General features: G+C 41.3%; 1 protein-coding gene across 1 annotated transcript in view; it reads left to right on the top strand.

Moving 5' to 3' along the window:
* The window catches only part of LOC107145116 (cartilage associated protein), a 25,663-nt gene that overhangs the window by 4,127 nt on the left and 6,416 nt on the right, over positions 1–15,120 (top strand). Inside the window, exons 2-4 of the mRNA XM_048795375.1 lie at positions 7–211; positions 5,663–5,812; positions 8,983–9,154. Coding sequence (XP_048651332.1) covers positions 7–211; positions 5,663–5,812; positions 8,983–9,154 — 527 coding nt within the window. The remainder of the gene's footprint in view (positions 1–6; positions 212–5,662; positions 5,813–8,982; positions 9,155–15,120) is intronic.

The following is a 15,120-nucleotide window of genomic DNA, read 5'->3' as shown; positions in this document are numbered from 1 at the left end:
CTGCAGCTCGGTGCCCCAGCCGGAGCCCGCCGCCGGCCTCGCCCGCTACCCAGAGCTGCGCCTGTTCGGGGGCCTGCTGCGCCGCGCGCACTGCCTCAAGCGCTGCAAGCAAGGCCTGCCGGCCTTCCGCCAGTCGCAGCCCAGCCGCGAAGTACTGGCGGACTTCCAGCGCCGAGAACCCTACAAGTTTCTGCAGTTCGCCTACTTCAAGGCAAGTCCGCCCCGCCCCTCACCCTGGGCCACGTTCCACCGCGGGTTCCTGACCCCGCTCTCACCCACTCAGTGGTGCCACGGGTCGCCTCCAAATCCTGCCCTTCCTTCTTTTTAAGGAGATGAAAATACCTTTCCTGAAGCGTTTTTCTAAGGTAGAGGGTACCAAAGACGTAGAACAGTGTTTGGCACCCAACAAAAATGCCTGATGAATGTTACCTATTATTTGAGGACAGACTTTTCTGTATATACCATTTAAGTGGACTTTTTTAAATGGAGTTAGAACTTGCTCTAGTAAAGCGGAAGGTGACTCGAGGAGCTAGCAAGTGTCTCTTAAATAGGAGGAATTGAGACCAGGGTGGGGCAACGACTCTGGGAGGACACATCTCTGCTTAGAGGTGTTTGCGTGGTGATTCATCAGGGCTGACCCCTGGGCTTGCTCTCTCATCTAAAATTTAACACAGCTCACTGCCTCCTTTTTATGGCTGCTTAAATTCGGTCTGTGATTGCTGGCTAAAAATAGCCACAAATTGCAATTCTCTGTCCTTTGAGTCCTTACTCTGGGGACCCACCAAGTTTTAAGAATGGACTGAATTTCAGGTTACTGGATAGTGCAACTTGGTAGGACCTCATAAGGTTTGGCCAAGAGGGCACCCCGTTTTTTTTTTCTGCTTGAAAAAGATTTTTAGGGGGATATATCGCATTTATTCTAATGACTATAAAAACAGCTTCAGGGCATATCTCAGACACCAGAGGTATAGGTGTTTTTTGCTTTGTTTTTGAGTCTTTGGATTATAAATTCTGTTTTTTATATTTCCACTGAGACAGAGCCACATATATGTTGCATTCATATGTGCAGTAACATAATGCTCCCCCCACAAAAAAAAGCTTAGTTGTAGTTTTATATAAAGTATCAGTTTTGTGAATGTTTTCCTGAAAATAAAAAACAGTTTTAAAATAGAAGGGGAGGGCATGAATTTAATAAAATTCCATAGTGTTGAAAGTGACAGCTGGTTCACACTATTTTTTGTTTTTTGGTACTAGGGATTGAACCCAGGGGCGCTTAACAACTGAGCTACATCCCCAGCCCTTTTTATTTTTTTATTTTGAGACAGGGCCTTCCTAATTTGTTGAGGCTGGCCCTGAACTTGAGATCCTCCTGCCTTAACCTCTCAAGTCTCTGGAATTATATATGTACTTCACCATGCCTGGCATCACATGACTTTTTTTAAGCTAAAAAAAGATTTTCTACTTATTTTTTGTATAGCTTTTTAGCAGATACAGTCTGAACCAAATTTAAATCACACAATCGATGTGAAAACATTTTTTTTTTAACCTGGAGAATAGTAGAAACTATGACTTCTTTTTTTTTTTTTAAATATTTATTCTTAAGCTTTAGGTGGACACAATATCTTTATTTTACATTTATGTGGTGCTGAGGACCGAACCCAGTGCCTCGTGCCTGCTAGGTGAACACTCTACCATTGATCCACAACCCCAGCCCGCTATGACTTCTTATACAGATGAACTTTGGGGGGAGTTGTACTGGGGATTGAATCCAGGGACACTTAACCACTGAGCCACATCCCAGCCCTTTTCTGTATTTAATTTAGAGACAGGGTCACACTGAGTTGCTTAGGGGCCTCACTAAATTGCTGAAGCTGGCTTTGAACTTGTGACCCTCCTGCCTCAGCCTCCTGAGTTGCTGGGATTACAGGCCTATGTCACCATACCCACTAATATACAGATAAACTTGAAGAAGTGATAGTGAGAAGCAGAAGAGAGCATTTAGTGTTACATGAATGTAAGGCATGGGTTTTCTCCATCATGGTAGCCTGCAGAGCTTAGGAGGTTTGTAACATCTCTTCAAAACCCCTTGAGATCCTCCTGCCTTAACCATCACTTAAAAGTTAGTTAAGTACTATGTGTCTTAGCACTGTAAGATTTCTTGTTGATCAGAGAAAGTTAAGAATTTTATTAATAAACATGAATGTTTGGGGCTGGGGATGTGGCTCAAGCGGTAGCGCGCCTGCCTGGCATGCGTGCTGCCCGGGTTCGATCCTCAGCACCACATACAAACAAAGATGTTGTGTCCGCCGAGAACTAAAAAATAAACATTAAAAAAAAAAAATGAATGTTTACTCCATTTGTTTCAACTGAAGATATAACTCAAAAAATGATTTTTTTGGTAGAGATGTTGATTATTTTTTTCCTTCAACGATATTTACATTCTTGAACTTTTGATTTTTTATTTTTGTACCAGGGATTGAACCCAGGGTCGCTTAACCATTGAGCCACATCCCCAGCCCTTTTTTATGTTTTATTTTAAGACAAGGTCTTACTGAGACTTTAGGGGCTCGATAAGTTGCTGAAGTTGGTCTCAAACTTGCAATCCTCCTGCCTCAGCCTCCCCAGCTGCTGGGATTAATAGGCACGTGCCACTGTAACCAGCATATTCTTGAACTCTTTATGGCTGGGGAAAAAAAAGATTGGTGACAAGCACACACACTCCACCTGTCACCTGAAGGCTGGCAGTAGATGGTGCTGCCTGCTGGGGAAGACTTGGGTCAATGCAACTGTGCTGTTCTGATTCATAGGTCTGTTTTGGCAATTAAGGACAAATGCCCAAGTTGAACATGGAAGTGAGGCTAATGGATTCAGGCTGTTGGAATGAGGTGATGTGGCTTGGATGTGTGATTTTGTAGGAAAAAGGCCATGCTGTTTACCCTCCAACTACCATCGGTTTCATGTGACCAGTCTACTTTAGGTCCCTGTCACTATCTGGAAGTTCTCTCCATGGCTGCCAAGATGTGTCTTCATGTCCCAGCTGGCAGAGCCTGAGTCAATGTAAATAAAACTACCCTTTTCTCTTCGGGAGGAGATTCCATTTTGCAAAAGTCAGATCCTAGGTCAGGAACCTTAAAAAGCCCACTCCATGCCCTTTTCTGAGGGCTCTTTGGAGAATGAGACTCTAATTTCATTGGCAAATGCTTTTAAAAGGCTGCATTCAGCTCCCTTCCTTTCTTTCTGGCTGATGAACTAGGTTTTTTTCTGGCTGGGTATAGAGGGTAGAGAACTTTCTGTCTGTGACACTCTTTCACAAGCATTTCCATTAGCTACAGGCTGCTATTCACTGATATTCCCCAAATATCAGCATTGACATTTGGGAGCCTGTCATTGTCTCCAGCCACTGCTTCTCCAACGCAGCAACTGGCCTTATCTCAAAAATGACTTGGCTCTGGACTGGGGTTGTGGCTCAGCAGTAAGAGTGCTCACCTAGCAAGTGTGAGGCCCTGGGTTTGATCCTCAGCACCACATATTAATAAATAAAATAAAGGTATTGTGTCCACCTACAACTAAAAAAGAAAAAAAAAACATTAAAAAAAATGACTGGGCTCCAATTAGGGAGCAGTATGGTACAGATGTGTGCCACCCTATGATTCTCAGATATCCTTTATTTCCTTTCTCCAAATCTAACCCTCCAATTTCTGCTTCTGAGTGTCACTCTGGATTTGCTGAAAGAGACTCTACTTGCATGCATGGTGACAACCCTGACTCCTACCAGGTTGAGCCATGATTCCAACAATGTGGGGGGCCCCCTCGTTGTTCATCATGCATCCCCACAGGGAGGTATCTGCCTCCCTGACTGCCTTCCTGCTTAAAATTCCTCCACAGCACACCTGTTCTTATGTACCTTTCTGGGCACCACCGTTGACCAGGGTGCTAGCCCTGAATTTTCAGTGCCCTGGACCTTTTGGCTCCTAAACTTTTTTTCCCAGCTTGGGGATTTCCTTTCTTTCTTTTCTCCCTGTCAGTCAAGCTTTTTTCTGAAGCTTCCTCCTCTATTTCCTCCTTTCTTCAAACCTGCTAGATTCTCTGAACTGCACAAGTTGCTTGTCATATGGATTATTTCTGCCTTCTGACCAGACACCTACTCTGTCCTGAGTCAGGGAAACTCAGAGCTAGCTGGTTGCTGCTTCATTTGTTTATTTTTTGCAATGCTGGGATTGAACCCAGGGCCTTACACATGCCAGGCAAGCACTCTTCCACTGAGCTATACCCGCTGGCCTCTGCTTCAAAGAGAAGAGAGCTGGGCAAAGTGGCACATCCTATAGACCCAGCAACTCGAGAGACCCAGGCAGGAGACGTGAGTTTGAGGCTAACCTCAGCAACTAGCGAGACTCTCAGCAACTTAGCAAGACCCTGTCTCAAAATTTAAAAATTTATAAAAGGGCTGGGGATGGAGTTCAAGGGTAAAGCACCCTTGCGTTCAATTCCCAGTGCCAAAAATAAATAAGTAAATAAATAAATAAATAAAACTTTTAATAAATAAATAAAATAAAACAAGAGAGAGAGAATAAGGAACATATGAATTAATTTTATGAAAATGTCCTATAGCCATAATGTCATTATGTTCAAATCCTGGATACTTACTATGTCCTTCCTTGTCCCAGGAACTGTACCAGGGCCCAGGAATATAGACGTGAGTGGCACACAACTGTGTCCTCCAAGGATTGAAGGGGAGAGGGGAGATGGACGCATTAGCTGAGAATATGGGAAGGTGTGAAAAGTGGGAATAACACAAGAGAGAGGCTCTTAATTGAGGTTGCTGAGAGAAAGGGAGAACTTATTCAGGTGTATTGTTTATAAAGGCAGGGATTGCTTATTGTTAAAGATCCACTTCCTAGAAAGGGTTCCTGCCTATAGGAGTGTCTCTACAGATTTTTCCCCAGTGATTGGATGAGTCAGTGAGGAGGTATTTGGGATCACTTGAGAATAGAAGCAGAAGGTTCTGTGTGAAGTGGGGAAAAACATTAATATATTTTTCAAGGTTCCAGCGGAAAAGATGTGGTACAGACATACTGAGTAATTTGAAGGATGTTTACTACAGTGGTTACTTACAAAGGTGGGTGTGGCATGTGGGGAACCCACAAGGGACATTGTGTCCTCAGGTCTAGTACTAGTAGGGCATGCCCAAGCCTCAGTCAAAGGGGTAAGGGAGAGAGCAATTACCGGAACCTGAAAGGAAAGATTGTATGGAGAGGGCCATCTTGAGAGAATATGTAACCTTCAGTTAAGAGACATTGCAGCCCGAGCCTCCTGTTGGGCTCTTCATGGGTGAGCCTCTTTGGAAGTGAGAGGGCAAGGAAGGGAGTCTTGGAAAAGCCCACACAGGCCAGCCTCCAGGGACACAGACAGGGTGGAGATGGCCCAGCGCAGATGGGAAAGGCACTGTAAGGCCATCCAAATGGGGGGGGGGGGGACAAACACTTATCCAGATTGGCTGGATGAGATTCTGGGGGGCCCTGGAAGTCACTGAGCCCTTATCTGGAGACACTGTTTAGTACCAAAGTCACTAAAGGACTGTTACTGAAAACAAGTTCCTATTTTACAAAACTCCCTGCTCGGCATGCATACATTCAGCAGCCTCATCTTTCTTCTTTGTACTTAGGCAAATAATCTCCCGAAGGCCATTGCAGCAGCTCACACCTTTCTCCTGAAGCATCCTGATGACGAAATGATGAAGAGAAACATGGCGTATTACAAGAGCCTGCCTGGTGCCGAAGACTATATCAAAGACTTGGAAACCAAGTCCTATGAGGTATATTCAGATTTTTGTAGCGGTTAGTGCAATGTGAATTGTTTAAGAAGTGTATCTCAGTAAACAGCTGTTGACATCCAAGCAATTTCTAGTGTTGTTTTTTTTCCCCCCTTTTTTTGGTACCAGGAATTGAACCCAGGGGTGCTTAACCACTAAGATACATCCCCAACACTTTTTTATTTTTTATTTTGAGACAGGGTCTCACTTCATTGCTTAGGTCCTCACTAAGTTGCTGAGGCTGGCTTTGGATTTACCATCCTATACTTCACGGGGCTGGGGATATAGCTCAGTTGGCAGAGTGCTCGTCTCTCATGCATAAGGCCCTGGGTTCAGTCCCCAACACTACACAGACACACACAAAAATCCTTCTGCTTCAGCCTCCAGAGCTGCTGGATTATAGGCATGTGCCACCATGCCTGGCTCTAGTGATTTTTCGGGTGACATTTGATGAACATTATGATAATAGAAATTTTGGCTTTCTAGCTGAAAATTGATCCATTTAAAATGAGTTTTTACTTTACCTGATTTTAAAGCTATCTTTCCTTTAAATTATTCATTTTTGAAATTTGATCATTTGATCATTCAGTTTTAAGATAGTAAAGACGTATTTTGGAAATCACCACCAAATGACCAGGAACAGCCAGAATAGAAACATACACCTCAAGAAGAGAGCTGCAGCCAGGTATGGTGGTACATTTCTGTAATCCCAGCAGCTCTGGAGGCTGAGGCAGGAGGATCATGTGTTCAAAGCCAGCCTCAGCAATTTAGTGAGGCCCTAACCAACTCAGTGGGACCCTGTCTCTAAATAACATACAAAAAGGGCTGGGGATGGCTAAGTGCCCCTGAGTTCAAGCCCCAGTACCAAAAAAAAAAAAAAAGAAAGAAAAGAAAAATACACCTCACATTTTGATGAAACTAGGAGACATATTTTACACACACACACCATATGTATTAAGGTGAAAATTAAAGTAAAGAGGAGTTGACAAATGAGGGGATACTTAAATCTATGCATCTGCAAAAAGTTCTGATGATAATTAATCATAACAATAATAAGAATCTCTTTTGAGCACTAATTATGGCCAGGGTCTGTCACTTAGGTATCATCAGCCAGAGCACCAGGGAAGGTTAGGACAAGGTTGAAAACAGGGATGTATTGAAAGGAGGAGCCGGCCACAGGTTTCCAGTAGTATGATTAGACTACAAGCTCACTTTTTACTGATGGGGGACCTTTTAGTTTTCCAGGGAAGACTTGGCCAGCTTTCTACAGGGCTGGTGGGGAGCCCACGCTTGTCTGCAGCCCCTGAGAGGCAGTCTGTGGATAGCAGCAGGGGTCTCCCAGCTGAGTCAGAAATTTTAGTCCCATGCATTCAGCTCAACCTCTGCTGTGCCTGGTCCCTGACTCTTCAGCCTTTCTGGGCAGAGTCTCTAGAATCAACTACTAGTCTGTAGTGAAGAGTGGCTTTGGGGGAATGTGGTCCTGGGAGGGAACTAGGCTCCAGCAGTCTGCACAGGCTTTCAGCTCTGCTTGCAGTTCTGTGTCTTCCCTGCCTTTCCTGGTTTCTGGTGCCTGCAAATGCCAACAGGGTAAGTAGCTCACTTCCCCCCCCCCCAAGACCCTCCCCTATGATCATTTGCCTTTCTTCTTTCCAAAAGTTGTTGAAACCTCTTGTCTGCTGCTTGCCCCTTTCCTATTCTTCCTTAAGAAGGCCATGTGCCTTCATGCATTCCTCGTTGTTGTGTTCACTGGATTTGGGGTGCAGAGCTGAGCTCACCATGGAAGAGTGCTTACCTGGAAGTCAGCTGGTTCTTTTGGTCCCTGGTTGGAGCCCTGCTGGCTGTGGCTGGGCTGCCTCCTGCATGCTCAGGATCTTCCTGACTACTGGCTTTCCTTCTTGCTGCTGCTGCTGCCACGCTGCTTCTGGAAAGCTACTGCCTGGAGTTGCTGCTCATTTACCCAGTCTTCAGAAGGCTCCTGTTCTCTGTTCTTAGGCAGTTCTCTGCTTGTCTCATTTCCAGGGAATTCTGCCTGCCTAGCGGGCTCCAGGAGATCCATCCTTTCTGCTTGAGGCCTGAAGGTTGGGGAAAAGTGCAAGTCAAAAGTGGCTTTCATAGGTCCCCATCCAGGAGCTGCTGAAAATAAAGTCCACGTGGAGCATCCCAGGCTTGCTGCAAGGCCTGTCTTGGCTTCTCCAAGTCAGCAGGCTTTCATTTCTATCCAGGATCTCTACTTATTTCTTGGAGACCAAGCTGCTTTCTCAGTCCTAATTATTTATTTATTTATTTTTATTTGGTCCAATCATCAATCAGCAGAAAGTCAGTCAAGTCTCCACTCTCGGGCACCTGGTTATCTTCCCAATAGCTGGTGCTGATGCACACTGCTCCTGCCTTCTTTATTGTTGGAGGAACAGGGTATCAGGCACCTGCTCTCAAACTTGTATTTTCTCCTTTCAGTTTCTCAACTCAGCTTTATTGAGGTTTCATTTATTTACAATATATTTACTAATTCAATGAGTTTTGAATTTTACAATTCAATGAGTATATAATTCAATGAGTTTTGACAAATATATGCAGTCTTATAACTACCACTGTGATCATAATGTGGAATATTGCCATCACCCTAACAAGCTCCCTGCTGTTTCTCCAGCCCCAGACTCCTGGCAACTGCAGATCTGATTTGTCACTTTTCCCCTTGTTTTTTTTTTTTTTTGTACAGGGAATTGAACCCAGGGGCACTTAACCACTGAGACACATAACCACCCCTTTTTAAAAATTTTATTTAGAGACAGGTGTCACTGAGTTGCTTAGAGCCTCACTAAGTTGCTGAGGCTAGCTTCGAACTTGTGATCCTCCTGCCTCAGCCTCCTGAGCTGCTGGGGATTGCAGGCATTCACTACCTTACCCTTTGATTTGAATTTGATTTTATTATCAAACACCTGTTTCTTTTTGAATTAAACTGTATGAGAAGTGTACCTATAACAAACAGTGTAGGGAAATCTAGATATAAAGCGAGTTACCGATTGGTTTATAAATCCAATCATTGTTAAGGATGGGGTGGCTTCTTTAGGACTAATGAGAGCAGAGCTTGGTGATGGTCACCATTCTTTTGGAGGGGTCATGCCTCTCTCCCTTCCTGCCTGGGAGCAAACTTCATGGCTTTTCTTGCTTTTCAGAGTCTGTTCATCCGAGCTGTGCGGGCCTACAATGGTGAGAACTGGAGGACGTCCATCACAGACATGGAGCTGGCCCTTCCTGATTTCTTCAAAGCTTTTTATGAATGCCTCGCAGCCTGCGAGGGCTCCCGGGAGATCAAGGACTTCAAAGATTTCTACCTTTCCATAGCAGGTTGGTGGTGGGTTGCATCCTGGTGTTAACTGGGACCATCCCCCTTGTGGATCTGTCTTCTCAGATGTCTACCCTCTGTCCACATGCCTTCTGAGTGTCTTGAGCTGCCTTTGAGGAACTTTTGAGCTTAAATATTAATGAGTATATGGGAGAAGTTAACAGTTACCTAGATAAGCCTTCAACTTGGTAAAAGAGCTGATAGACTGCTGTATCAGCCCTGCTTGATTACAGATTCCCCAAGGCTTTTGGAAAGATAAAAATAGGTCCTAGGGCAACTCAGTAACAACTTCCATTACTAAGATAACTTGGATGATGGCCATCTTCCAACTGTTACAGAGGTAGGGTGAAGAGTATAATAAACATGACTAAGAACATTTTGAAAATTTCTGACTATAAAACAAGCTATGCTTCTTCTTCTTTTTTTTCTTTAAGATTTTTTAATATGGATACAATATCTTTATTTATTTTATTTATTTTTATGTGGTGCTGAGGATTGAACCCAGCGCCTCACATGTGTGAGGCAAGCACTCTACCACTGAGCCATAACCCCAGCCTCCCAAGCTATGCTTCTTATAGGATGTTCAGAAAACATAAGAAAGAAGAATGAAGAAGGAGGGCTGGGGTTGTGGTTCAGCAGTAGAGCTCTCGCCTAGCGCGTGTGAGGCCCTGGGTTCCAGCCTCAGCACCACATATAATAAATAAAATAAAGGTATTATGTTCATCTACAACTAAAAAAAAAATTTAAAAAATATTTTTAAAAAATGAAGAAGGAAAGAAAACCACCCCATAGATAGCTCAGATTTCTCTGGAGGGCCCAGACATTTGCTCTTCGCCTTCATTGGGCAGTGTTACTCCAGTACATGAGAGGAATGGCCAAGAGAGGAGTTCCCAAAATGGACTGAGGACCCTGAACCTAGAACTGTGCCTTACAAAAAGGGTAAAGAAGTCTGGACCATACCATAGATAAAAAAGAGTATTGTATCTCTGTACAGTGCTCCTTAAATAAGTCTCGGAGTGGGCTGAGTGCTGTGTCTCCCTCTGCAGAGTCACTGAGCATGTTAATGGTTAACGGCTCTTCAGAGATCCTGCAGAATGGAAGCTCTTTCAAAGAGAGGTTTGTTTTCTTTAAGTCATGTTTTGTTCATAAATCTCTTTTTTCTATAAAATACTCCCCCCCCTTAAGTAACCCCTTTTATTATAGAAAAATTGAAAAAAAATTTTTTTGATACCTGTAAAAAAATAGAAGAGTACAATGAATCCCTGGTAACCATGATCCAGCTTCATAGCTATCAACTCATGGCCATTTGGAGTTTATCTACTTCTCTTCTCTCAGGCTATTTAGTTATTTGTTTTAATATTTATTTTTTAGTTGTAGTAGGGCACAATACCTTTATTGTTTACTTTTATGTGGTGCTGAGGATCAAACCCAGGGCCTTGCATGTGCTAGGCAAGTGCTCTACCCCTGAGCCACAACCCCAGCCCTCTCTCAGGTTATTTTGAAGCAAATTCCAGATGCTGTGTCACTTCATGTATAATATTTCAGTATATACCTCTAAAAAATAAGGACTCTTTTTTTTTTTTTTAACATAGCCACTACACTATTACACCTAAAAGAATTTTAACAATAGTTACTTAATCTCACCATCAACTATTCAGTGTCCATATCACCAAAAAACATCATCAATAATTTACTATTCATTTGTTTGAATCAGGATCCAAATAAGGTCCACATGTTGTGATAGATTCTAGTTTTAAAATCTTGATTATGGTAAAATACATATAATATGAAATTTACCATTCTAGCCACCTTTAAATAAACAGTCCAGTGACCTAAAGTATGTTCACATCATTGTGCAACTGTTACTGTCATTTGTATCTAGAACTTCCTCATCCTTCCAAACAGAAACTCTGTCCCTGTTAATAAATACCTCCCGCCTTCCTCCTCCCCACCCATCCCCTGGCAGCCACCTTCTTTCTTTCTTTATGCATTTGCTTTATGCATTTGATTACTCTGGCTATCTCATGTAAGTGGAATCATGCTGTATCTGCACTTTTGTGATTGACTTATTTTACTGAGTATAATGTCTTCAAGGTTCATCTGTACTGTAGCAAATTCATTCTGTTTTTTTTTTTTTTTTTTTTTTGTGTGTGTGTGTGTGTGTGTGGTACTGAGTTTGAGCCACCATGCCTGGCCACTTTGTTATCTTTTAAGTCTCTCTTAATCTATAGTTTCTTCTCTATCTTTTTTTCCGCCTTGCTATTGAAACAACTGAATTATTTCTCCTATAGAGATTCTTACTGTGTAGAGTGTATTGATTGTATCTCCATGATCCACTATGTTCTGTATTTCTTTTTTTTTTTTTAATATTTATTTTTTAGGTGTAATTGGACACAATGCCTTTATTTATTTATTTATTTTTATGTGGTGCTAAGGATCAAACCCAGGGCCTCACACATGCCAGACGAGCACTCTAACACTGAGCCACAATCCCAGCCCTCTATATTTCTTATAAATTGGTACTTGTATGTAGACACTTGGTCAGGTCCAATTTTAATCTTCTTTTTCTTTCTTTCTTTCTTTTTCTTTTTTTAAATGGGAGTTGGGAAAACAAGACTCTTTTACAACAGTACATAGTGTCTGCTGTGTCTCTCTTACCTATATTTGATACACAGCAGTCCCCTTTATTCGTGGTTTCTATGGTTTTAGTTACCTGCTGTCAACCATAGTAAAAAAAAAAAATACACACACACACACACACACACACATATATTTTGGTACCAGGGATTGAACCCAGGGGTGCTTAACCATTGAGCTGTATCTCCAGCCCTTTTTTATATTTTATTTATAGATAAGGTCTTGCTGAGTTGCTTAGGACCCTGCTAAGTTGCTGACACTGATCTTGAACTCACGATTCTTTTGTCTCAGCCTCCCAAGCCTCTGGGATTACAAGCATGACCCACTGTGCCTGACACAGTCTGAAAATATTAAGTGGAAAATTCCAGAAATAAATAGTGAATAAGTTTTGAGTAGTGTTATAAAATCTGTCACCATCCAGCTCCATTACTCCTGGGACATGAATCATTCCTTTTCTTTTCTTTTTATTTTTTTAAAAAAAACTTTAAACTTTTTTTTTTTAAGAGAGAGAGAGAGAGAGAATTTTAATATTTATTTTTTTAGTTTTCGGTGGACACAACATCTTTGTTTGTATGTGGTGCTGAGGATCGAACCTGGGCCGCACGCATGCCGGGCAAGCATGCTACCACTTGAGCCACATCCCCAGCCCTAATCATTCCTTTTCTAGCATATCCACACTGTATACCCTACCTGCCAGCAGTCACTTAGAAGCTGTCCTGCTTAGCAGATGTATGCCACCTTAGTACAGTGCTTGTGCTCACATGGCTTTCGTGTGGTGTCACATCACAAAACCTCTGTCATCTGCCTCACTTCTCATCACATCAGCATGGTACCACCTCACATCAGCACAAGGATGAGTTCAGTTCAGGAAACTATTTTGAGTGTGAGAGACCACATTATCATTACTTCTATTACAGTATATTGTTATAATTCTTCTATTTTATGTTTCATTATGGTTAATGTTACTGTGCCTAATTTATAAATTAAACTTTATTATATGCATGTATACCAGAAAACAGATTTTTTTTATGGTTTGGTATTAAAACATAATATATATAGGGTTTAGCAGTTTCAGACATGCATGGGAAAGGGGTCCCAGAATGTGGCCCCCCAAGAATAAGGGGAAACAGCTAAGCCTAGATTATACTTGTAAGCAATTTAAAACCTGTAAAGAAGTTGCAAAAGTAGTACTAGATACTTTTATGTTCTCACCCAGATTTACCAATTTTTAAAATTGATTATGTCCTGCTAACTTTATCACTCTGTCCAGCTGCATTGTGTGTGTAATTATTTTTCCTTCAGAACCATTTAAAGTAGATTGGAGATATCTTGACTTTTTACCCATAATGCTTCATTATATTTCCTAAGGACAAAAATTTAATGTGTATATTCACAGTAATTAAATTCAGGAACTTTAATTTAGGTACCTTTGTTCAATCTACCATCCATATTCTAATTTTGACAGTTGTCCCAATCTTGTCCTTTCTGTCACATTTTCTTCCTTGGTATGGGACTCAGTCCAGAATTATATTTCCTATTTAATTTTTTTTTTGTAGTTGTAGATGGATACAATAACTTAATTTTATTTATTTATTTGTACGTGGTGCTGAGGATCAAACCCTGGGCTCACACATGCTAGGCAAGCACTCTACCACTGAGCTACAACCCCAGCCTTATATTTCCTATTTAGTTGTGCTGTTTCTTTAGTGTTCTTTAATCTGTAACAGGTCCTTACCCTTCCTTTGTCTTTGTATGCCAGTGAAATTTTAAGGTATTTAGACCAGTTACTTTATAAATATTCCTCAATTTGGGTTTCTGTCCTGTAATTCACAATTTCCTCCAGGATGTGCTTTTTTGATTGGGTCACTGTAGAAGTAACCTTCCTAGGATATCACATTCAGACATGTATGCTGTCTGCTTACTCTTTTATTGGTGATATCTGTTTGGTTAAGGTGTTTTCTAGTCTCTCTACAATTTAGTTAGCATTTTCTTTTTTGAAGTTATTTATTAACAACAAGACTGTAATAGCTTACTATTCATCAACTTTTGGGTTGTCCAATCATTTGCTGTTACATATTACATTGAAATGGATAACTGAAGTTTTTTTTTTTTTTTCTTTTTTGCTAAGTACAGAGATATGTTTTCAAAGTCTACAGAACTGGGTTAATAGTTCAAAGAATTAATGTTTCTGTAAACTATTTAGTATTTTAAGGTATCATTTTGCATTCCTACCAGTGATATATGAGAGGCTTTTTCTCTAGTCTTGCCAATAAAAATATATGCAAACATCCTGAGGTCTTTTCCTTCTTGTTGTGTAAAAGAGATAAAAGGGGGGATGCAGGATCACCTGGGAGTTACTAGGGACCAGGCCTGAAGAAATATTTAGTAGTTGTTGCTATCCACATTTCATTGGCTACAACTAGTCATATGGTCCCATTCTAACTGCAAGGGAGGCTGGGAAATGTAGTTTTTGACATCTTTCTATGTTGTTGTATGTTTTATATATATGTTATATGTGTTGTTTGCCTTATTCTCTTGAAGGTTATATAGATTCTGTGGTTTAGATGTACTGGAACTTATCGACTAGCATTTAGGTTGCTTCTAAGTTTGCTGTTATTATTTCAGGGAAGTAGAGTGCCAAGTTAGAAGGATATGTATATTTTAACATTTGGTAAACTTTGCAAAATTTGTCTTCCAAAACAAATTTCTGTTTGTTCCAGTTTTGCTTCCACCAATAGAATATAAGTGTAAGTTTTACCATTCTTTCCCTAACATTGGTGCTAATAAATTTTTTAAATTTTGCCTATTATTATTATTATTATTATTTTGCCTTGCTGGAGATCAAACACAGGACCTTGTTTTTGTTTATTTATTTATTTATTTGTTTGTTTGTTTTATGTGGTGCCAGAGATTGAACTCAGTACCTCATGCATGGTAGGCAAGTGCTTTACCACTGAGCCACAACCCAGGCCCTCCAAACCCAGGGTCTTATGTTAGGCAAGTGTTTTATCAGTAAGCCACATCCTTAGCCCCCAGTTTAAATCATTATTTTTCTTCTTCTCCTTGTACTGGTGATTGAACCCAGGGCCTTGTGCATGCCGGGCAAGTGCTCTACTACAGAGCTACATTCCTATCCCTTTTTATTTTTTATTTTGAGACAGGGTCTCACTAAGTTGTCCACTCTGGCCTCAATCTCGTGATCCTCCTGCCTCAACCTCTCCAGTAGCTAGGATTACAGGAGTGTGCCATCTCTCTGAGCTAGATTGTATTTCTTTTCTTTCTTTTTTCTTTTTCTTCTTCTTTTTTTTTTTTTTTTTTGTTGGTACTAGGG

The sequence above is a fragment of the Marmota marmota genome, unplaced genomic scaffold, assembly GCF_001458135.2.
Source record: "Marmota marmota marmota unplaced genomic scaffold, marMar, whole genome shotgun sequence".
Lineage (NCBI taxonomy): Eukaryota > Metazoa > Chordata > Mammalia > Rodentia > Sciuridae > Marmota > Marmota marmota.
The sequence above is the reverse complement of the archived record's forward strand: the minus strand, read 5'-3'. Positions and strand labels throughout refer to the sequence as shown.